Source organism: Apteryx mantelli, chromosome 3, assembly GCF_036417845.1.
Source record: "Apteryx mantelli isolate bAptMan1 chromosome 3, bAptMan1.hap1, whole genome shotgun sequence".
In the NCBI taxonomy this organism is placed as follows: domain Eukaryota; kingdom Metazoa; phylum Chordata; class Aves; order Apterygiformes; family Apterygidae; genus Apteryx; species Apteryx mantelli.
Window position 1 is genome coordinate 24,981,887 of NC_089980.1, and position 24,524 is coordinate 25,006,410.

The 24,524-nt window shown below is 44.9% G+C and overlaps 1 protein-coding gene across 1 annotated transcript in view; it reads left to right on the top strand.

Annotated features, from left to right (window-relative positions):
* CAPN13 (calpain 13) overlaps positions 1-21,170 on the top strand; it is a 44,608-nt gene extending 23,438 nt beyond the window's left edge. The window contains exons 11-21 of the mRNA XM_067294684.1: positions 2,918-3,078; positions 4,983-5,019; positions 6,491-6,553; positions 7,592-7,649; positions 8,776-8,843; positions 10,546-10,614; positions 11,932-12,010; positions 15,445-15,561; positions 18,163-18,218; positions 19,307-19,359; positions 20,793-21,170. Coding sequence (XP_067150785.1) covers positions 2,918-3,078; positions 4,983-5,019; positions 6,491-6,553; positions 7,592-7,649; positions 8,776-8,843; positions 10,546-10,614; positions 11,932-12,010; positions 15,445-15,561; positions 18,163-18,218; positions 19,307-19,333 — 735 coding nt within the window. The 3' untranslated portion in view covers positions 19,334-19,359; positions 20,793-21,170. The remainder of the gene's footprint in view (positions 1-2,917; positions 3,079-4,982; positions 5,020-6,490; positions 6,554-7,591; positions 7,650-8,775; positions 8,844-10,545; positions 10,615-11,931; positions 12,011-15,444; positions 15,562-18,162; positions 18,219-19,306; positions 19,360-20,792) is intronic.
* The last annotated feature ends 3,354 nt before the right edge of the window (positions 21,171-24,524 follow it).

Below are 24,524 nucleotides of genomic sequence, written 5' to 3' on the forward strand. Positions count from 1 at the left end.
GGTTGAGTTTTCATCTCTGTAGCACCCCAGAATAGCCCCAGGAAACTCAGAGGATTACCAGATTGCAGCAGATGCCAAGACAATGTCCTTTGTGCCCTGCAGTCCTGGTGAGATGCCTTGCTGGTGCAGCACACGGCATGACAGCCTGGCACAAACCACAGTGCTCAAGCAGCGCTTCAGGCCAAGCAGGGGCAAGAACTGCCTCTTGCTCCCCTAGAATGGGCCTGTCTTACTCATCCTACCTTTTTCTGTCAAACAAATGCTGTGCAAAGCTCAGCATGGCTGGGCACATTGGGAGCTCAACAGCTCCATTCCCAACACCCATGGGAAGGCTTTGCCCCAGACCATGGCAGAGCCAAACCACGCCTTTCCTGGGACCTCCACCACAACTTGTCTGGGGTTTTTACTCGGTGACCGTCCAAGGATGTGCCATTGCAAGGACAGTTATTGTCAGAGCGTTGCCAGGCTTACTGAAAGTGCAGTTGCCAGTGCAGATGGATGCTAGCCTTTTCCAAAGTGTTTTTGTTGTCGGCTGAGTGGGTCAGGGAAGACTAAGCCTGAAGAATAAAAAGGAAGCAGAAGCTGGTATGATCCTAACTTCACATTCTCCTGATTACAGGAGAGGTTTGTCCTAATCCCAGACTGTGAATAATTGATGCCATAACTCTAACAGCTATGGCTTTGTAGCTCATAAAAAACAGTGGCAGTGATCTCTCATGAGGAGTAAAAGGCGTAATAAAAAGAGCATCCCTCCAGTGAGTGGAGGTCCCAGTCTCTATACAAGGAGATCTTTTGCCTGGAGCAGGTATTAGTCCTGCAGGATGCCATGGAGCTGGCTTTGCCTGATGGGAATAGCTCCTGCTCCTGGTAAATGGGGAAATCACTCCTTTCAGGATCCTCACCAGTAGTCCTCCAAGAGTCACCAGATACTGAGATCCCTCCATACTCTACCATGATGTATGCCCACCTTAGTTAGTCACCCATTTGGACAGAAATGACCCACTCTGGGAGTTGATGGCAGAGTTCTTGGTTCCTTCAGAAGGAGGTAGTTGTCTAATCAGGGAGGTAAAATAGAGGACAATTTTGCACTGTTCTTGCTTTGTATTTATTCTTCATCTTTCTTCCCCTCAAACTGATCCTCAGGTGTGTTTAATTTTTCTCTCTCCTGGTATATTCCCCAGGATGGGTGAAATTCAGTGAGTATGTCAGCTCTGCATAACATGGCCTCCATGGGGTGCTCAGCTCAGGCTCAAGTCAGGCTTCTGATTCCCCTCAGAAATGTGGCATATTGCAGGACACGTGAGAGCTGAATGGCAAGGACAGAGCAGACCATTAAAAAGGCCACCAGGGTAACTGTGGGGTGCCTGGTTAATGAAGGAAAGTGGACTGCCATGCTACTCTATCACAAAAGTGACCACACCATAGGTTTTAGTAATGTAATGATATTGGTACAAATCCACACAGAAAGTTATACAGAAAATACTCCCACATAGACAAAGCCTAAGCTTTATAACATGGGAGCTGTTATACCAGCTTCTCTTAGCCAGTCCAGCATCCTGCCCCTGATAGCAGTAAAGCCTAGTCCAGGGTATGTGCGTGGTGGTATATTCCCTTGGTTTATTTCCCAGCTTCTCACATCAGTGCCTGAGGGCAACCAGAGGTGGTATCTTTGCATAGAAGTTTACACAGGTTTTCTTTACACAAGGAGAGTGCAAGTTCTAAGAGTCACGTGGCCCGACTCTTCCTCTCTCAACAACTTTCACTTGCCGTTATTCATCAGCAGCATTATTCATCATTCAATACCTTTTGAGATGCATCAAATCTTTGCTGTGAGGCAAAATGGATATTATCCCTTGGCAGGATGAGAGGGGAATACAGTGCAGTCAAGGATGCAAAACCGAATGGACATATCTGATAGCTCTAGGAAGCCTTTGATTAAATATAGACATGAAACACTAATGCGTGGCTGTGAGGGAAGTTTAATGTTGTGTGATAGAGCTGAGCAATGTATAGAGCCTGATTCTTATCTCTCACCAGTTTTGACTTCATTGAGATATTAATCTGCTTCTGCTTTTTACCAGAAGGAATGTGGAATGAGACCCAAAAGTAAAAAAGGATTTTGTGCCATTTATTTCTTTGCAACATCACCCATTTCTATCAGCTGAAGATCTGACCCATAATACCCAAGTATTATGCAGTCTACACACCTCCTAACCCCTCTGTAACAGTAGTCATTTTTTTTTCTCCCAGAATAGCAGTTTTATGTTATTTTCTCCCAAAGGCATGGCTCATAAATAACTCTGCCACGCTGTATAACCATTCTAAATGGAATTTATACACACTGATATATTTTGGGGAATATGTTTAGTAAGGGTTTTTTATTATGCTATCTTTACATGTCATCATAGTAATAGCTGTTACATTGTATTTGTTTCATCTCAGCAAAAATACTGGAATAACAGAAGAAAGATCAGGTTATGCTATTTTCTTACAACACTTTCTGGAAGGTTTGGGATGAGATTCTTGAAGCATTGTCATCTGGGTGAGATGCTTTGTGAGGTCTCTGACCACTCTGAGTCATGCTGTATCTCAAGGAATTTTTTGTAACAGTATTCGCCCTTGGTTCCTTGATGAACTCCAGCCTGCTGAATGTTAATTGAAGTTGACTTCAAATCCACTCATCCACATTTTGCCTTCTATTTCTTTCACTTCTTCCACCCTTGTGCAGTTTTGATGCATCCTGGGAGAGAGGCTGTATCCTAGGCAGGCTTTGTCTGCCACTACGGAGAATAAGGCATCTTAGATCCAGTGTAGATGCAGAGATTTGTGGGAATGTAAGACTGCTGTGAGCACACTTACTGATTTACTTTGGTTCCTGACATGGAGGCGTGGATTGTCAGCTATATTTTTCTTTCAGGAGAACGCCACAGTTCTGAAACAAGATTTTGCCCTGGCCCGAGATGTAACCAACTACTTCATCCTGAGCCCAGGAATCTATGCTGTCCTTCCTGTTACATCAGGAGACGAAAAATTTGAATTTCTCTTACGAATTTTCCTGAAGAATCAAGACTACAATGGGTAGGATGATGATAAGTACTCCTCATAGGCCCCAAACTTACAGTGTTCCAACATTTAACAGTTTATTGTCAAGATAACTAATGTGGCAATTTGCTTTTAACATTCTCTAGAAGTGCATTGGGAAGACAAAGCTGAGTGTTAAGGGCTGTGTTGAGGGGAATCGGATGTATACAATCAGATGTGTAGGGTGGCCACTGCAGAACAGATTAATAGCTCATCTGCAGTCATCAGAGGTCTCATCTTCAATACAAACAGCCACACTTCCTGGGGCACACAAGTGAGCAGTAGTTGTGAGATACGTCCTGCCAGCTTGTGGTGAAATCTCTCTTTAATGAAAGGAGGACCAAGAGCTTGTTTTTCCTAAGTCATTAAGTAAGTCATAACTGCTGTGCCAGCTGGACCCCATAAGGATCAGCTCCCCACTCTCTTCAGGGTGGTGGAGAAGCAAAGACCAGTGAAAGGCTGTGATCCTGTGACCCATTTGCTGTGAGTAGATTCCTTACACAGACTGGCTGGTAGGACTCCCTATGGGTATGAGAGGTGCCTTAAAGGATAAGTTTGATGGAAAAGTGGTATACTAATTAATGTAAAGACAGCTTTTACCAGATTTTTGTATAAACATCTAGTTGTGCTTTATCTAAAGGAGGAAACCACAGCACTCAGTGTTACCAAATAGCTTCATGCATCAGGTTACTAAATAGCTTCAAGCATCAGATGCACAGTGGTTTTCCTTCAGTAAGTTTTATAGTGGAGGTGATAAGAGAGTTTACCTCATAGACCCATATTTTAATAATGAGATTGCTTTCTGGCCATTGGTCTCTGGCAAAAATATCCCAGAATCAACTATGGCAACTGCTTAGTTATGAAAAACAAACATGAGAAGACTGTCCTTTGAGCTAGGCTGACTTCAGCGTGATGATTCATGCATAAGACAGCTCAGCCCTGGGAGGTAGTTTTTTCTGAGAGAGCCTACAACCCTTACACATGTTCATGAGTGAGCTCCAGGGCAGCCCTAAAAAGAGTGCATCCCCTTCCCACAGGTCTCAGTGAGTGCCTAGCACTCAAATAGTACTGAGAGTCTGGGTCTTGCTCTTCAGACTGTCTTAAGGGACCACAGGAGTCCCCTAAGCAGCTAGGCACAACTACTACTCACAGTTATGGCACCATGGCTTGTACTAAGGAGAAGGGAGGACAAGCACTATGTGCTGAGAGAGCACTCTGTGGGTTACCATATGTGGCACCATGTTCGCCGTCTGGAGGCTGACGACTCATAGTGAGCCTGAGGAAACTTAGGAAATTCCACAGACTTCTGGCTTGCCTAGTTTCTTCACTGAAAGCAAACCTCAAATGTTGAATGCTGCTACTGAGACAGCCTCAGTAGCAGCTGTAGGAATGATGCCCCTGGCTTAATTTTATGTAGTCTGCAAACATTTAAAACATGTTCCCTTTTCATAGCCTGCATGCTCTGATTCAAGAAAGTGTTTGATTTTATTTTCATGACTGTTAAACTAGGTAAAGGGAAAACAGGTGATTTTTTTTTGTGTGGCTCAGGGTAGGGCAGTCCTGGCTTCTGCTTGGCAAGGTTAGTCTTGGCATGCTCAGTAGTGTGACCAGTCACCCATTCTCTGCTGCTGGTCCCCGCCAGGGGCAGCTCAGGGTAGGTGATGGTGCCAGAGTGGTCAGAGACTCAGACCTGCTCATGTGTGGTTGCACAGGGAGACCTGGGAGGGTGTAACTGAACTGCGACAGCCTGGGAGGCTTGAGCGCTGGGCACCTTACTGGACCAGGGAGAGTGGCCAGGAAGAGTACGGGCCAGGAAGAGTGGTCCTGTCAACGCCTGCCTGCAAATCAGGGCTCCAAAAAGGCCATTCTCTCCCAGTGTGACTCTTGTAACTCTTTTCTAGGGAGCCAAACTACCCGCTTAGCCCAGTGCTGCCAAAGGTAAGAGGCTGTGAAAACTGATCTAGATACTGGTGCTGGTGAATGGTTCCCAGGGAGCTATCATGACCGGTCACTAGCCAAACTTTCTCTCCTTCCCTTCCCTGTACACCAACCACTGCTCTGCCCTTGTCTCCTTTCACCACCTGGTACCTGTCCTGAGTTCAGCTCTCGCACCCTTACCTTGCTGTGACAGAAGGTGGCCAAGCCGGGGCCAAGCTGGAGAGAAGAGATTCAGACCGAAGCCCTTCCTCTTCACACTTGCCTCTTTCATACCCTGGTTTCTTAAGGAAACAAAGTTTATACAGTCATTCTTCCAGCCTGTCAGTCTGTCCTTCCCACCTTACAACCCATCAATCAATCAAATGTAGCAGGGGGGAGAATATTTCAAAAACATTAAAATTTTCCAGTGTCTGTAAAGTGGGTATCCAAGGAGAAGACAGGGGGAAACTGAGGAAAAAGTCACAGCGTGAGTTTGACCCTTTATAAAAAGAAGGCACATCTGAGGTGGGGGGCATACATGCTCTCCCTGTAGGAACAACTTCATTTAGAGCTTTCACCTTGTTAAGCAGAGGAGTCCATGCAGGCTAGGCCCAAAACAGATTTCTTCTGATTTTCATGAGGATATCTTCACAGACCTAAGGGAGAGTACACCTGAAAACTGGGTGAGCCTGAATCTGTTCAATAGAGTCTGAGTCTATTCAGTGCTGTTGTCTTCCTGGTGCTTGAAGCTAGGGTTGCTTGCAAAACTGCCTCTGCGTGGGCTCTTATTTATGGTAATGCAACCTGAGTGCAGGTCCTTGAAGTCAAAGATGTAAAACTGCTTCAAGAGAAGGGAAAATTGGGTCCTTTTCTTTTGATTCATTTTTCAGCCTTCAATTAAGACCCATTAGTGAGGTAATGCAAATGGTGGTTTATTATCCTTTCCACTGACTAGCTGTCAATTTATTTGGCGGGTGTTACTAACCAACGTTTTACCTTTGACAAATACAGCACCCACTGTTTCTGCTCTTGCCTAAGCAAGTGGGCCTCACTGCTGTAAATAATCTCTCACAGAGCTGAAGGAATACACTTGCCCAAGGAAGGATTACAGGGCTGGGATCTTGTCACTTTATCCACTTTCTACCACTTTCATCGTGTCCCCCCTCACCTGGCTCTCTCAGACTCCCCAGCATCGCTCAGGTGCAGTCAAGGTTGCCTTCGAAGGGGGCCTAGAAGGGACTAGAGAAGGGAAAAGTCCACAGCTGCTGTATTTTCTTCGTTCGTATTATTATACCCTTCTTGGTGCATCTTCACATGCCTTGAGCCAGTGGTCTCAGCTGAGGGCTGTCAGTAAAGATCAGGCCTCATATCTCTATTCTCATTCATTTCCTTGCTGAACTCCATCCCACCTGTTTTCTGTCATCTTCCTCAGATCTTGAGCTGCTTCCTGAATAACTGAATTATTTGTGTGCATACTTTTTCTTTGATCCAGGATGAACCGAGACTCGACCAAGACAGCTCCTGTAAGACTATCTTCCTAAGATACACTAATCAGGTACCTTATCTGTAATGTCTTGATGAAAAATAAAAACACAAAAGGCATGTGGATTTGTAAAAGAAAAACTAATCTCCAATGTTCATACCCATCCAATTAGAAAAATGTTTTTTTGGAAATGTATGTTTATCCTCAGGTGGCTACCCTAGAAACAGTATTGACTCATCTGCCAAAATCCCCAGAAAAATAGGACATTGAGCTGGAATAGATTGGCTAGCCCCGTATATTAGAGGAGGAGTGGAGATTTGTGGTGGTGCTGGTGGTGGGATTGCACGTGTGCATTTTTTGTCTTTGGTTTGTTTCTTTACAAAAAAGCAATTAGAAAGCCTCAGCTATTCCCTCTTCTCATCAGCTTCGTTTTCCATTTGTCTTTATGGCATTTGGAAACCAGACATCAGTCAGTGTTTGAGTAATTGATTCCTGCTCTTTCTGAGCCAAACTGCATGTGTTCACAGAGATGCTTTTAATGGTTTAATAAACTGTTATAAAGGACTCCTTGACTTAGTCAAGAGAAAAAAATCACCGCTAAAAGTCTTTGCACAATAGACCACTTGCAGTTAATAGTTACATCAATGCACTAAGGTGAAAATGACACAGGCTGTCATGCTGAATGCGCTGGAAGTGTCTTGCCTGGGGAGGGAGACTTTCATACGGTGCTGGGCCGAGCAGCTGAAAGGCAATAGCACCCATCTTCTCAGCTCACTTACACAGGTACCCTGCTGTACCTGTGGAGCAGCAGCTCCCCAGCTTGAGGCCAGTGAAGAGGATGCCACTGAAGTAGGCAAGTGTTGCCATCACCACTGAAAGCAGAGATGCTATCCTGTGGTGTTGGGAGTGCTTGTAACTTCCCTACAGACCCTGGCAAGAGAGGACAGCAGGTGGCCCCAGGGCACTGAGGGCTTGATTTGCAGCTCACCTGTCAAGAGCAGAGTTCCTTATGAGCTGCCACAGTGCACGAGTGAAGAAGTTTGAAGCAAAAGTGAGGCAGGAGAAGACCTTATGTTCACAGACCTCTCTTTCTGTTTTATTTTGCATTAGGGCTCAGTTATTGATGCCTCACAGCTGCAACAACTCCTTAATGAAGAGGTCCTGCAAGGTAAAGCTTTTACCACCCAGCTAATGTCTTTTCACATTTCCCTATCCTTCTTCTTGTGTAAATTAGATAGAGTATTTAGTGGTGTCCTGATGGTCCTCAAAAAATCTTCAGTGTGGCTTATTGCACTATTGGAGCCTCAAGAACGAGGAATGCCTCCGCCAGGGCTCCTTTACGCTCGGAACAGTTTGGTTTTATTCAAAAAAAATGAAAGTATCATTCACATGAAGAGGGCAATGCAACCCAACCCAGGTGCCAACAGACACTTCAAAGTGTGGCTGCCAGCAAAGTCACGTGTTCGTGCCTGCCCAACTGCTGAATTGCACCTTCTCCCCCTGGCTCTGCCCTGCGGTCTGTGAGTGGTGCCATGGAGGTCTCTGCCCCGAGACACTGTGCCTACCCTGCCCCATGCTGCCATGCTGCCCTTCTCCTAGACACCCCATGGCCAGCCTCCCTGTACCGCTCCAGCTCCTCCAGTTCCAGCAGGAGCCCGGTCCCTGGCAGGGCTATGCCACCGAGCACCCTAGGCAGCTGTGCCCCCTGCTCTCCTTGCTGTACCCCAATCCCCCTCGGCTCCACTGTGATCTGCAGCACTCGTCTGCAGACATGTAGGGCTGACTGTCAGCATTTCCCACCCCTCCTAACCTGCCCACTCCAAATACAGCATGTCATGGGCACAGCCCGAGGGCTCAAACCGCTCAGTCATGCACAAAGCTGAGTGCTCTCGGGCTCGCTAACTCAGCATAAATAGCCTTTCTTATCACTGTCTTTTCATCAGTCTATATTCGCACGGGGAATAGTTTCCAGTGGGGAGGCAGGTGGGTGCAGACTGTGCAGAGTAACTGTGAGTCTAAGCTGGTCAGCTTTCCTTGGAGCAGGGAGCATTGCTGATGTCTGAGATGTGTCAGGCTCCTTTCATGGATCTCAGCTTGACTTGTTGCCCTCCCTGCTGAGCTCCCTCAGAGTCTGAGCCAGGTCCTGGGGCTTTCCAGGGACATATTTTTCAGACTGATGTCCCCCTTCCCTCCAAACAGTGACCTGGAGGTAGAGCGCTCATCCAGCGGGGGAATGGTGCCTCTCCCACCCACCTTGCTCCCTCTGATTTCTTCTGTTTTGTCAATCCTTGCAGATGAAATGGCCAGCCTGGGAGGAAGATTCAGCTTCGATTCATGTAGAAGCATTTTAGCTCTGATGGATGTATCCTTTCAGCAGAAGCAATAAACTTCCCCAGCGTTGCCCATCCTTGCCTTGAGTTATGGCCGAGCTGAGCATCCCAGTGTGAGAACCTGCAAGTAAATATTAGCCACAAGCCTCAATAAATAACTGTCCCAGAGTCTATGCAGGACTTTGTCACGCATGCCCTGGCTCTGAGAGTGTCTCTGTTGAAAGACAGAGATCAGCCTCCAATTTGAAACCTACTACTACCAGTAGATACTGTCCTCTGATTTTCCCCCTGTGAGTGTTCACCCTTGGGCTCGGGGTCCCAAGCAGAGCCTAGGGTAAGGAGGCAGCACAGAGCCTGGGCACAGCTCTGCTCTCCCACCACGGCTGCACCCACACCTGCCTGGGAAGGCAGCAGCCAAGCCCCGGCACTCCTAGCACCTCTAGCAAAAGCTGGTGTTAGGAGGAAGGCACTGTCACTGCTGAATCACAGCCATGTGCCTGGCAGGCTATTCATCCTGTGGTGTGTACCTTCCCTATTTAGATGGATCGCAGACTCTTTTTACTGTTAACAAGACAACATTGGAAATACATTGCTGGCCGTTGTAGAACAAGAGGGCTTCTTGATGAAAACATAAATTCTCCCTGGTGCATTTTCTCTCGCTTGCTTGCTTGCTGTCTCTTTTCTTCTATGCCTTGGAATAACTTTGAGACATTTTTAGACCTTTACAAACTACTGGTGAATGAATAAAAATGACCAGCAGTGCCTCTCTCTTACCAGCTTACTGCATCTACCCAGCAAAAGAAATTTTTCCCTCTTCCCAAAACCCTTCTCGTCTAAGAGGACACTGTGAATGCATGGCACGTGCAAGGAGCTGGCAAAGCTGCTGCTCTGCTTTAATTCAAGATGGATTTTTCAGTCTCTGGGCTGCATACAACCCATATACAGTGTGACCTGTCCTGGCCTTCAAAGAAAGGAGCAACCTTTTTCAGCCAAGTTTCATGACAGTGGTGGTGTCTGCTTATATTTCACTGGAGATGAGTTCTGCTTTCAGAGAGCTTTTGCTGCCCCAGTTGCATTAAGTGAAGTGTTGCATGTCTGCCTAGGACTCCTAGATGATGTACAGAGGTGAGGAAGTCCCCTGACATAGTCCTCAGAGCATCCCAGGAAGGTGTCTGTTGACACCAGCCCATGACGAGAAGCTGTCTTCTTGCTTACAGCATATGTACAACTCAAGGGCTGCTGGTGACTACTGACAGCAGGGGTGAGGATCAGCCCCTCACGCTCTCCTTCTGTGCATGCTCAGCTTGGAGGATCTAGCCAAGGTTAATGCTATGCTGCCCCATGCACAGAGACACCGCAAAGCACACAAGCTACATGGGCCTGGAGCACTGGGTCTCGTTCCTTCCCGAGGGTCACTGTGTTCAGTGCCTAAATGTAAACCGGAACAATCACTGCAGGAACCTTTGTGCTTAAAAGCACCATATAAATACAAACTAATTGCTGTTTATGAGCACAGGCGTGAGCAGCTGTACAATGTGCCAGAAAAGGTAAGTTTAACTGTAAATATAATTAAGAGCAGAAAAGTTCTTGGCACACACAAAGTAACAAGCAGCAGAGACTGCGTCTTTTGTCTTTCTTTATGCGAAGGAAGCTGTGTCCTGGGCAGCATCCTAGGAAATGAAGACAGTCAGGTTTAGCTCTCATTAACTGTTTGATTCTTAACTAAACGCACAGCTCAACTCTAATGGAAGACTCACGCTGCAGGAGTTTGGGAGACTCTGGAGACATCTCACTAAGTACATGGTACGTGTGGGCTGCCCTCTGTTCTCTGCTGATACTGAACTCTTGAGCTTTTCATCAGCAGGGTGCAGGCACTCTCTGATATCAAAGGACTGTGGGGAAGCATATTACAAGGGCTGGGCAGCTTAGTGGGTCTGATTTCTGTCTTCTGATGCAAAGGCTGACAGCTCAGGTACTAGGTGGTATATATAAAGTGCTCACAATGAGCAGTCGAAGCATATTTAAGCAGGGAATATTGAGGAATAAGTGGGAAAAGGTGGTAAGCCCCATTAGGCCCAGACTTTGATGGAACTCTCTTTGTTTGTGTGCTGCCACTTGAAACTTTTTAAAAGCTTTCTGAGCTGAAATGAGTTCTCAGACACAGTCATCTGAAAAACGTCATTTCCTCACTACTGCAGTTTTTAGTGCATGGGATCTGATGAAACTGTCCCTGGTTTCAGGGATGTCTCTGCTCCAGGAGAAGCATTGGGCCTGGAAGCAGTGAGGACAGTAGCTTGGTGTTTAGGGCCTCACCTAAGTTCAGATGGCTTCTCTGAGTCAGGTTCTTCTCCCTCCAGACTTGCTTCAGGAGGGGGAGTTTTCCTGAATCCTCAAAGTTATGTGGGCTGGAAGAAATTTGCTACTCCACTCAAGCTCCTTTCATCCCACTTAAGGTCTGAGGCTGTGTGACGCACGTGGTGCTCGTTCCCCAGCTAGCAAAGGTGCTCTTCCCACTGACAGTGACTGTAGCTGTGGCTCATAGGGGTTTAGTCAGGAGTATGCTAAGAAGGTGGCCCCACACTTTCCTGAAGCTTGATGACTCCTGGCTTATTTGATGTTTTTCTGGATGGTGTCTTTTTGTCAGTGAAGGTATGAGTATTCCCATTGCTCTCCGCATGTGTAAGCCAGTGAAAGGGAGCAAAACAAAAGGCTTCTACTCACCTAAAATTGTGGGATTTCTTATGCTCTAATGCTACAAAAATGCTTGGAGGGCAGTGAGATAACTAATCATTTTTAACTTCTGCTTCCTCCTTACGCCTTTCTTTCTATCTATTAGCACAGGACATTGCCTTTACTGCTGGGAAATATCAGTGGTGGAAGGCTGAGGACAAACTTTCTAGAGTGTGTGTCTAGCAGTGGGTCAGGATTGCAAGGAGTCAGGGTGTACTGACTGTTCCTCTGGGAAAAAAAAAAATCTGCTTTGTGATGGTCCATTTAATCTGTTACATTTGCTTGTAGCCTGTTTATTAAGGAGGGAAAATAACCTACATAATTAGATGTAGTAGTAAATTTGGGGAATGCTGATGTAGGCCTGAAATCTGCTTTCACACTGTTTTTCAGGATATTTTCAAGAGGGAAGACAGAAATCATTCTGGATTTCTTGATGTGTCTGAACTGAAGAACGCGATACAGACAGCAGGTATGCCCAGATGTGCTGAGCAGCTCCCTTTTTTCCCTGTGGCAGTGTAGGAAAGGCTGAAAAGGGAGAGAGGGAAGAAGAAAGAGCTTCAAGAAAGAAGTGATTTGGATTGTGTAGAGAAGCCAGTTAGATCAATGCTCTGTTCAGCACTACCTGTCTCAGAAGGATCACTTTGTTGCTGAAAGTAGAGACAAGAAGTTAATTTCGCCACAAAGCCTTCTCCTTGCTGTATGGTCCTGCTGTCTGGGGTGCGGAGAAGTGTCAACCTGCGCGGTGGCACCCACGCATGGCACTGCAGAAAGGAAGCCAGCAGAGCTGAGCAGAGGCCCCAGGTCAGCCCGAGCCTGGAGACTGGATTATCCTTAGTCCCTCTAGGTCGCGGACAGAATATACAGCAGGGAAAGGAGCAAGGGGCAGCTGATTCCTGCACCTTTGGTGCAAACTGGAATTCAGGCAGCTTAGAGAAGACTGAGGGGGGATCTTACCAGTGTGTACAAGTATCTGAAGGGAGGGTGTAGAGAGGATGGGGCCAGACTCTTTTCAGTGGTGCCCAGTGACAGGACGCGAGGCAACGGGCACAAACTGAAACACAGGAAGTTCTGTCTGAACATGAGGAAAAACCTCTTTCCTATGAGGGTCACTGAGCACTGGAGCAGGTTGCCCAGAGAGGTTGTGGAGTCTCCTTCCTTGCCGATATTCAAAACCCGCCTGGAAACAATCCTGTGCAACGTGCTCTAGGTGACCCTGCTTGAGCAGGGGGTTGGACTAGATGATCTTCAGAGGTCCCTTCCAACCTCAGTCCTTCTGTGATTCTCTCCAGGGCAGTAAATAAGTCTGTGAAGGAAAGCTACAGTGGCAGACTGTTATTTAGTTTGTACTGACCTCTGTTGGCTACACTAAGGTTGAAACTTCCAGTGAGTACATCAGTCCGCTTTGTGGAAGAGACGCTTTCAAGCTGGACCACCTCTCCGGAGACTTTGTGTGTGAAGTACGTCTCGGAGATGGCAACTCACCCCTGTAACCTTACAGTACAGAAGCTCCCGTTTGGCTCCCTGGAGCTTTAAGTTGCATTGTTCCTAGGAGGAACCCGATGCAAAAAGGTTATCAGTAGAAGCCACCAACCAGGGGGATATATGTGTAATTTTTTTGTTCCTAAGAGGTGAATGGAGCGTTGGCATTCCTGCTACATCCTGGGATGTGGTGGCAGCCAGCAAGCGCTGGCATGAGGAGCACAGCGCTAATGTGCCAGATAACGAAGGAAGCTGCAAGGCTGATTCTGTAAGAAAGGTGCTAAAGTGTAAAACTGGGAGGAAAATTGAACAGTGAGAAGTCCTGGCAGCCAGAACAGTACAGGTATTTGAAGGATTAAAAAGAGACTATTAACTGGCTAATTCAATACATGTTATATAAGCAGTTCTAAGTGTGAGAAAAAATAAAATTTTAAGCCCACTCTTGCCTTCTCCTGAGCCCGACTGCTACATTTGGATCTGGCTTTGCATTTGGATGACCCAGGCTTTTAAACAGGAAAGAGTGGGCAGCCCCAGAAAGAGCTCGTGAGGCTGGTGCTGCCTCTGAGAAAAGCTACTAATATATCTAAATATAGCTCTCAACCAGCTGTACCCTGAAGTGTTTAGTGGCCAGCCCTCCTCAGCAAAACACTTCAGTGTTTTGCTGCATTTTCACTGTTGTCTTAATGCTTAGAAGCGTAATAGTGATGGGTCACATCTTCAGCCAGCGTCAAGCAGGTTGGCTGCACTGATAGCAGCGCTGTCCTGAAATGCACCAGCGTCTGCCCTGGGGTACTTAGAAACACCTCACTGGCAATGTTAAACGCTTCAAAATAATAATAATTTAAAAAGTGAAATGTAAAGCCAGTATCTTAAAACAACTAAAACTAGAGCAAGGAATCCAACAGACAAAAGGTGTGGGGAATAAAGTAACAAATAAGCAACAGCAGATAACTGAAACATATTTTGGCAACTGAGAGGATCTACACTTCACTCTTACTAATGAGGTTAATTGAGAAATGTTGCCAGGCAAATAGATTTCGGAACAGGCATAACCTAGGCCTCACCATGCCAAATCATCACTGTTTTGCTAGTGTAAGGTGCAATTATATCATCTCTTAAACAGCACTTTGCTGGAATCTGCTCTCCAGCGAGATCTCAGTATATTTCCATGGCCTTTAAAGTGTTAAAAAGGAGTCATTGCTCACTATTACAGGGGTTCTTGGCAGTGATTTAAATTTGTTAAACCAGAATCAAAGAAGAAATTTCATTAATCAGATTTTTTTAATTACTATCTTTTCCTCCTAAAAAAAAAATCTAAATCGGGTTTGTCTTAATTTAAAATGTATCTTAAGCCTAAATATATTTTCACTATTTCAATATTCAGCATTGTATGTCTGCTTATGAAATTTTTAGGAAATTTAAGTGACTTTTCTGGAGACCTTTCCCTCCTAGGGACTGCAACGAGAGTTTGTAGACATGCTAATCCACCTCCATCAGTGATGTCTTCCCCCTATACAGGTGGAGAGAAACCATTACTTTTTTTTTCCCCCTCATCTGATTATTCACCTAATTTGGCTCCATGATGAGTTCATTTAGAACTGGAAAGTTCACAGCTGTTTGAAAAAGCTGGAAAGCTACTTTTCATCTTCCAGCTGAGCCATTAAAAACTAGGGGTGAGCAAATGAGACTGTCTTTTTCTGAAGTCCAGAAAATACATTAACCCAAAGCCATCAGTCCAGCACTCTGCAGAAAATTTCTCTTTTGTTTAGTAAATCAGCTTTAAGTGCACGCTTTTTTTTTTTTTTTTTAATGTAGCCAGCACATTTAGGGTAGTTTTATTTAACTGATAAAGGAATCATTCTAAAAGGCAATTTTTGTTCATTCAGTTGAATACCAATTTCCATCGAAATAGAGTGAGACACAAATACTGAATAATCAGCTAATAAAAAAGAAACGCACCCTTGACCATTTTCTAATATAAGAAGAAAATGTAAAAATTAGGAATCCTGGGCATGCTATACTGCATAACAGCCTGAGCACATGGTCTCCCTGCTTAGCAGAAAGCACTGGTGATGTTGTAAATGCTATGCTCAAACTTTAACAGTTATGAGCCAAAGAAAATCACCCTTTCTTCTAGAAAATAAAAGGTAAAAATGCAAAGCAAGGTAATGTCAGTTTATTTAATTCAGAGTTCCTCGTTTGCTGACCTAAGCTGCAATTGAAATAAGTGACTTGAAGCACTGTGGTGTTACATGGCCCTGCTCAGGCTCCTGTGCCCAAACCCGGCACGAAGGTGCCGCAGAAAAGGCTGGAGATGGCGCTTGGCAGAGAGGGAAGCTGTGGGGGTGCAGCCTCTTTCTAGGGTGTGCTCATCCGTCATCCCCTGTGCTGTCACTCCCCCTGTCCTCTGTGTCTCTCCTGCAGGCCTCTCCATCAACGAGCAGCTCCTCCGGCTAATGGTCCTGCGGTACGGCGATGCCACCAGGAGAATTGGCTTCTCCGACTTCATCTGCGGCATGCTCCGCCTGGAGACCATGGCCGGTGAGTCTTGCCACCAGGGCCTGGGGCAGGCCGAGGCGACGGGACCGCGGCAGTCGGGCTCATGGCAAGGGCAGGCTGAGGGCGGGCTGCTCTGCACAGCTGCCCGGGGCAAGGGGCTCGCTGCAGGATGTGGCGACACATGTCCAAGAGCCGCTCAGGAACAACCAACCTGCCCAAGGTGCGCTTAGCCTGCTTCTGCAGCCTTGTGCCGAGACGACCTGTGCATTAAGACTTGTTTTCTAAAAACAAGATGTGCCTGCATTTGTAACAGTGCCCTTCCACGCAACCTTGAGCCCCCCAGTCTGCTTCCCGCCTGGCGTAGCGTGGAGCAGACCAGTGCTGCTGAAGGGAGGCTGCGTGCATGCACCAGCGCTGAGGAGGAGTGAGGCAATACATGCCTAGTGGAAGGCTCTCTGTTTTAGTTAAAAGGAGAATTATTAATTCTCCTGATTATTAATTGGAGAAGTCTGAACGCAGCAATGGAGGTTGTTTGTTTGTTTGTTTGTTTGTTTCTGGAGAGATGTTGCCACCAGCCTCAGTAAAGTTCTCTCAACCTTACTGTAGTGAAAAGGTCTGAGGTCCTTGTCAGTGAAAAAACAAGCCCGTGCCCTGTGTTGTGTCCAGTTATTTTCTGGCAGCTGCAAGGATCGAGCGTCTGTAAACAAAAACTTTGCCTAAAAGTAAATGGAATTCTGTTTTGCAAAAGCATAATTTTTACTATCATGATTACAAGTGTTTTGACTGGAAATACAGACAGTTAACAAACCTGCAGTTGTGACCCGTGTGCTTAGGCCATCTTTGGAATGAGCTGGTTTTTAGCAGTACATTGAAATGAGCATTCATTTTTTGCCAGTGGTTTTTTTACCTCTGATGTTTTATGGGCCATCAGTGGTCAATGGGTCAGGGTGAGTGACGCTACTCTAAAACTGCGTTTCAAGGGAGTGCAGCAGAGGCTGCTGAGAAAGCCAGCATGTTTTCTGATTTTAATACTTTTTTTCATTAAAAAACAGACAGCTTTTAAACACCCATATTTCCCCAATTATGTATGTCACTTGCTGTAGACGGAAATTCTTATAGCTGAAGCAGTATTGTAGCAATATCTTTTTTCCCCCCCCTTATTAAAAAAATCCTCTTGCATACTATGTGCCAGTATAAAGACAATTCCTTTAAATCCATTTGGAAAGGAATCACTAAAAGTTTCATTGCCGTCTGTAATGAGTATCTAAAATTGTTCTCAAGTCTTTCAGTTATCACTTTACAGAGAGTTTAATGTGGAATACATTTTTTTCAAACTTTTCAAATCATTGTGAATAGGATTTTTACAGGAGAGGATAACTGTGCCAAACAGGAATAAAAGACAGTCCACTTTTATGATGATGTGAATGCAGCAGTGAAGATAAAATCTGTCCCATTAAATCATTGCTCATCCTTTCAAGATAGCCAGAGACTAGACCCAAACCAAAAGCAGCAGCTTCTTTGCAAAGCCTATTTAACTGGAGGAAATGGAGTAGTAAAGGGACACTTACCCTCCCCTGCCTTTTTTCAGCTCAGCTATAGTTAGCTTTATCGACTGTGAGCACAGGAAACTTTCTTGTCCTAAGGGCCCAGCGAGCAGTGGGCTGTGGTGCCCTGGCCCTACACCTTCCAGCCAGCCTTGTGCTTTTGTCTAGAGCCAAGCAGGTGTTGAAATATTCATGATCTTACAATGCCTCTTCCATTCAGAGTGGGGAATAGGATCCTGGAGAGGAGCCTGATGAGCCTACAGAAATGTTTCCTTCTAAGATAGGCAGACTGTAATTTGGTTCTACTTTTTATTGCTATTTATAACAACACATTTCCAAGAGAAAAGTAATTTCAAAATAAATAAAAAGAACTCAAAACACTGTGTTTCAACTTTATCCAAACACTTGGATTTTAACATTTCTCCTCGACAAACTGAAATAGAAATGTGCTCATAGAATATCAATATTTGGATGGATTTGAATTTTCTGGCTGCAAAGTATTCTGTCAGAAAACTTTCAGCAACGATAATTTCAAAGTCTAGATGAATAACAGCAGCATCTGCATTCATATTCCCTGGGAGAAGTTTACAAGGCATACTAATGATTTCAAGAGCATTGCTCTCTTTAGGGCACACTGTGATCACTCACTGCCAGGGAGGATGGAAAAGGACCAACAGAAAGTTTCCCTGTGGGAAAATGTGTTTCATTAATTTTCCATTCTCCTGCCATTCTTCAGGCACGAGGTAATATTGAAACAAATTATGAGAGCAGATGCAGCTGGTCACATTGGCTAAAGCGCGGGGAAGGTGTGTTCTGTGACGTGCTCAGATCCCGGCCCTGCCACTGGGATGCCTTGCTGCAGTCCTGTGGTACCTTTCCAGGCTGTGATCCCAGGGCAAGGGCAGAGAGGGGAAAGGGCTACCCCAGCACAGAAGCGGGATGCGGTTAGACAGCGTATGTGAACACCCAAGCTCAGCAGAGCCTCCTGGCTCCGCACTGCAGGGGCAGCTGCTCTGCTCCCAGGCTGCAGCAGCTTCGTGTGGGTCTTACAACCTCGCTTCCTCCTAACAGTGTATGCTGTTCTTTGTCCTACCCCTAGATGCATTTCAAAACCTAGCAGAGGGTGGACCACAGCTTTCGATGACTGCAATAGAGGTAAGGATGCTCCTTCCTTCAGCGTCCCTTCTCACTTGGCTGCTTCTTTCCTCTCTCCAGATCCAAAGCAGGATGATGGAGCAGGTTAGTGGGAGGGGTGAAGTGCTAGTGCCAGGGATGTTGCTGGGAGTATGCCCACTGACACTGATGGGGGCCGGGCTTTCACCTGCCTGGAGGTGCAAAACGGGCAGAGGGGTGGTCTTTCCCTGGGACCTCCCAGTCCGAGTCACACAGACTCACTGGGGTGCACACAACTCAGCAGTGGCCAGGGACTGCGTCTGGCCGTGTCTAAAGCACAAAGCCTTCTCTCACCTGTGCCAGCCTCTCGTTGTTGTGATTCCAGTGACTTTGAGGAACTGACAAAACAACTCAATGCCCTCATTTCTTACTGCCCATCTGTTAACTTTGGATTGTGAGACATCTTGGTTTTAAAAGTAAGAAATAGCAGACAAATGCTCACTGCTGCTGTTTGTCTTAAAAGCACAGCCTGAAGGATAGCTAGCAGAATGAGGATACATCAAGCTTTCTATCAGCTAGTCTGAACCAAAAATCCTGCTGTGCACCATAGTGATATGCCTGAGTGCTGCATTTTATCGGTCTAGAGACTGTTATTTGACAACACAACATTTAAAAAGAAGGGTTTTTCTAAAAAAAACTTTTACAATCTTACCAGCTGCTGTTTAGACTACACGTTTAGTTCAGCAGTGCAGCTCTTGGTTCATTACTTCTTTGTTGCACCAAAAGCCCAGGACGCTTTCCATGCAGAGGCTCTGAACCTGGTTTACGGGGTAGTCTGTAGGGTAACCATGTTCCCAGAGTCTGACATCCCTTCCATTCATAAGCACACAGATGGTCTCCTTTTCCAGTGCCTGCTCTTGTTACAGCTACTGCAATAACATATCTTAGAAAGTAACATATGGAAAATGTTTCTGGGTCTGAATTGTAGTGAGAAAAGCAGTTTCCAAACCCCTTACCCATTCTGTGCAGAATCAGAGTGCTGCAGTCACAGTGTCCAACCCTGAAGGTAGAGATACTTGCCTGAAGCATCGCTGTAACATCACATGCACCATTTCTTCTCCTTTTTGTAGTGGCTGACTCTTGTCATGTACTCCTAAAAGAATGTCAAGGCTCAACAAGGCTGGTAAGAAATCTCCTTATTACTGTGCACACTTAGCACAGAGGGGTTTCCTCACAGCAGCAGCAATGAACTTGGCTAAGGGGCTATACAGAAGGCTCACCCTGGGATGATGGTTATTTTTAAGAGAAGGAGGAAGCCTAGAGCTATAGTTGGAGTGGGGATGGGTAGGGGCTGCCAAAGGGAAGTGAGGAGAGAAAAGAGAAACAGATTGTGAGAAACTTTCCATCTGGACAATGGGGACCCTTTAAGAATGCTAAACATGATGCTACTATTATTTTTAGGATTTTAAATAAGGATTTGGGTTGAGAGAAAAAAAAAAAAAGCCAGAGCACTAGTTAAAATGTGGGAGAACAGAGGCTGCCAAAGGGCAGGGAGGGCTGTAACAACCCAGACAATTGGGTTGTGACCAACTGGCTGAGGGAACTTAACAGCAGGTTCATCCTGATGTTACAATTCTTATTACGGTTAGCGCTAGCAGATAGAAAAAGCCTGGAGATGCAGTTCGAGCAGAACAGGAGAGAGACTGCCTAAAAGTAAGAGAGGACTGAAAAAAGAACTGGGTTGTGAGCAACTGTATGTTTGAGCTACGGCTGATGTCCTTGGTGAAATTTCATATACATCTAAAAATTGAATTCAAGGATTAGGGTAAGGGTTGGAGAAAAGAGGAAGGCTAAGAGTGCAGCTGGCATGGGGCCTGAGAGGGGCTGCCAAAGGGAGGTGAGGGCTGCCGAGAGATCTGGTCTGTGAGCCCCTTTTTACTGGGAAAATGGTTTGTGGGCCTTGCTGGAGGCTCAGACAGAGGTTATGCTCTTGTTTGGGGTAGGGTTAGGGTTTGGGCTGGGAGAATGAGAAAGGCCAAGGCTAGAAATGCATTTGGAGAGGGGCTGCCAAAGGGAAGTGAGGACTCTTAAGAGACCTCGTCCGTGAACATCTTTTCACTGGGACCATGGTGGTGTCCCTTTCATGCAGATTCCAGCATAGGTAAAAGTAATTTTCAGGGTTAAGGTTTGGAGAATGGGGAAGGTTAAAGGTTCAGCTGGCTGCAAGGGAACTGGGCAGTGAGCATCTTTTGTCATTTTTCTGTCATTTTTTTTTCTGCCTCTGAGGGACAGAAGTACTCCTGCATGTCTTACATAGCAGCAGTAATCTTAAAGCTAGGGTCAGTGTGGTATGTGAAGTCTCTGAGTTTTCTTGCTCAGTCGGTCTGATTTCACATTGTTTAAATCAATAACTTAATTTAGTTTAACTTTTAACAATGCTCCCCAGCTTGTGCTTGGTTTGAGCCCTTCCTCAATAAGGGCTTGTGTGACCCAACGTTTACCTGGACTCTACAGCTTTACCAGTTGGTTCTAACAAATGACTCTGCTCATTCTTACAAATGTGCTGTTTATATGTCCTTAAGCCATCTCAGCCATTGTGTTTCCTCTGACTCCCAGGAAAGAGATGTTCCCAGCGGCAATGGTAAAGCATGAACCCTTGCCACAGATAGTGGGTACCAAAGAGAAAACAGGGAAGAACACAACTCCTTAGAAAAAAGGAACAGTGAAGAATCAGAAGTCTCCTGGAGTCATCTTGTGGTTGACCCTACTAACTCACTGAGTGCCCTTGGCCAAAGTCATGTGCTTCCTTGTCAACCATGTTGGAAAAGTGAGTGAAAAACACAAAATCCCAAGACCTTCACTGAAACCCAGGGACGGCATCCAGATGAGCTTTTCTACAGACAGGAATTATAATAAATAATATTTTAAAAGGATCTCTGGTACCACACATCTTGTTTCTTAAGGCACTGGACACCAGCTTTGGCGAGAGGTTAACAGGAAAATACAAAATCAAGGTGTAAATTCCACTCCTCCACGAGAAAGCACAGTGGATTCAGACCTAAGGCAGGGATGGCTCTTTGTGTCTCCCCCCGTGGTGCAGGGTCAACACTGATGCCCAACTGCTTGTTCTGATGCTGGGCTGCAGCACCTCCAGCTGCTCACACCTGAGTGTGAGTCTGCTGGTCTCTGCAGCACTGAGCAAGAGCTGGGAAGCCTCAGCCCCTCGCCTGTGCTGGTTGAATCTCTATGTCCATCTCTAGCAGGATCTGGGTTTCACCACTCATCACTGCAATGCACATGGTTCTTGTTCAAAAGTCCAACCTTCACATTCCCAGAAAGAGAGCCTTGGATAGTGGACCTTCACTTGTCTGTATTTTGATGTGTTGATGTTGTGTAGGAACAAGTTATTCACAACACAGCACCAGCCCATTGCATCACAGTATATCATTTGATAAATATAAGACTAGAAGGACCTTGTCTTGGGGGATGAAGTTGCTTTAAATTATTGCTTGCAAATGATATTCATAGTCTATTTGGTCTCCTTTTTTCCTTTCATGAATCATTCATAAACTGATCATAACTTCTGCAAATATATCATTAATCATAATTTTAACTTAACAGTTTTGAATGAAATTCTGCCTGTAGGGTGTTCATAAGCAGTTCACTTGAGCAATTCACCACTTGCTTGCAGCCAGTGACTGGGCAGTTACAGCACATACCCCTCAGAGGACTGAAACTCTTTAAATTAGAGCCTAACAAATCATGAATGATGTGGGAAAACACACCAGGAGTTAACGCTCATCAAATGTTTGGAGCTTTCAAACATTTCACCAGCTTCCCAACTTCTTGACATTCTCGTGACAACATGAAGAAAACTGCAGCAAGTCAGTCTGATTCCTTGGGAAAGGCAGGTGGTATCTCAACTGCTTTCAGCTGCTCTGATGTACCTGGGAGCATACAATACCTACTGCACTGGCAGGCAGGGATGGGTAACTTCCCTGTCAGCTGATTCAACCTAGGGTGGTGTGCGAAGGCCTTGCCACAGTTCCAGCACAAAGAAAAACTCCTTAGGTTGCCATGTGTTTGTTTTCCCAGAGGGCCTGCTCTTCAGCTATAACACGGAAATAAAAGGCAGGAACAGCAGTGTTCATTTTTAAATTCTACTAGAAAAAAAAAAAATCTCATTAATGGTTTCTGAAGGTTGACCTCCAGCTGTCCGTGTTCTGAGTGACTCTCGTTACATCTGTTTCAGGTGCCTTTGTGCGTCTCAGCAGGACACAGCTCAAGGCTGTTCCGTACAAGAACCATCAGTGGGGATCTCAAAAAAACAAACACTGTGAAGGGGTGAAGTGGGTTTTCTTGTGGACATTTGCTTACGCTTGATGGTATTCAGATGTCTGAATAGAGAGTCCTTCTCAGGCAAACAGGAATTGGTCTGGAGAGAGAGGATGGAGATAAAGAAATAGATCCATGGGAGAACTGGTAGTACCTGACTGTACTTAATGGGTTCAGAAAGGTCGGAAGTGCTGGCCATCAGCTCCTTCTCTCATCTTCATTTAAAGAGTATGGCTGACTCTCCTGACTAATGCATGGAAGCCAGGAATAGCTCCATTAACTCCACTGCAGATGAGAACAGAATCTGGCCTTTTATTTACAAAGAGTGTCTATTGCTCAGATAACAAAAACAAGTAAGACATAGTTTCATTTGAGTTCTCTCTTAATTTGCTTACGCCCCATTTCTAAATGCTAGAAAAAGGTTGAAGAAAAGGTTCTTAGATAACACCAGGGCTTTGCAATGTCTTTTGTTTACTTTTTATTAAAAAAAAAAGAAAGAAAAAAAGGAAAATCTTGTCCATATTTAAAAGTGTGTCAGCTGCAGGGGTTACATTTTATTTGCTGTGGGAATGAAGAGGAGTATTAGAGATGCAGAATGGATTGTTCAGTGGGCTTTTTATGATTTCCAGCATCTAAAGCAGGACTGAATGGGAAAAGACAAGTTTATCAGAATTGCATTCTCTTTCTCTGTCCTAATGTCTTTAAAACTATAGGGCTTCTTCAGATATAATTCTTGTTCAAAAGTTTAACTTAAATCTGCTAAATAACCATAACCTTTCTGTAGCCCATACACCAGCTATGCTTTCATACTTTATCATGATGATAAAAACGAATCTAGTGTTCCATTCTACTCAACTATTAAGAAAAAAAAAATCCCTGAAAACTCTATTTGTGAAAATGCCAAAGAGAAGGATGCAAATGTCGATGGATGAAAGCCATTCAAGGTTGTCATGGCAATATCATTTCACTCCACAACCTACAGCACAAGTTTCCATCATGCCTTCCACATGCAAACAACGAATTTGCTCATTTGGCAGTGAGACATTACATGCTGGAGCAACAGCTCTGTTGCAAGATAAAGAAGGGCCTCACGTCTCTGTTAGATGCAGTGTCCACATGCTGCAGCGTGGAAAACATTACTCACATAAGGAGGTCTTACATAAGCTGTAATTTCAAACAGAAAATGTGGGGAAAGAGGAAAGGGAAAATCAGCAAAATTAGACTATTATTTCAATAGTTTTCAGTCATTTCTAAGCAAACTGATTCTTTTTCCAAAGTGTGACTTACGCAATCCAACTGAAATCCAAAACGTTATGTAAGGTCTCTGAAAATAAAAAACAAAGTTGATTGATAAAGAAAAAAGACAATTAAAACAGGTGGATATGGAAAAAAATATGCTTTGCTAAAAAGGCATATTAGTGGATTTGTTTCAGAGAAGTATGCTTGTTTAATTTAGCCTACGATTTCAAAAAGTGTATGTAGAAATGTGGAACTACTTCTGTGTGATGTACTGCTATGCAGTACAGGGACACTCAAGCTGGCTTAAAACTGCTGGGAACAAGCTATTTGTAGCTACACAGAATTCACCATGGGCTATTACCCTGCCAGGTAAGTTGTATAATTCAGTTCAAGTCAACAAGCCTAAACACATTTTTGTTGCTTGAAAGTCCCATCTATAAAAATAGTAGGTAAGCTGTTGAATTTTAAGATCAATACATTAAGATCAGTCTTAAAGATCTTAATTTGCATCCAGTATATTACTTTTCCTTTTGTTATCACGCGTAATTGCATTTCTATGGAAGGTAATTCTGCCTGCCATGAGACAAAGATCCTTGTCTCTAATAACTTGGTTTTGCCACAGGCTGACATATTTCTGCTTTATTAAAAAGCCAGCAGCAGACAGCTCGCATCCAATGTGAGAAACACCACTGATGTATAAGGTTGAAGTTACTAAATCAACCTACACCCGTTTAAAAAGCAGTTTATCATAACTTCCATAAACCTGTCTCCCAG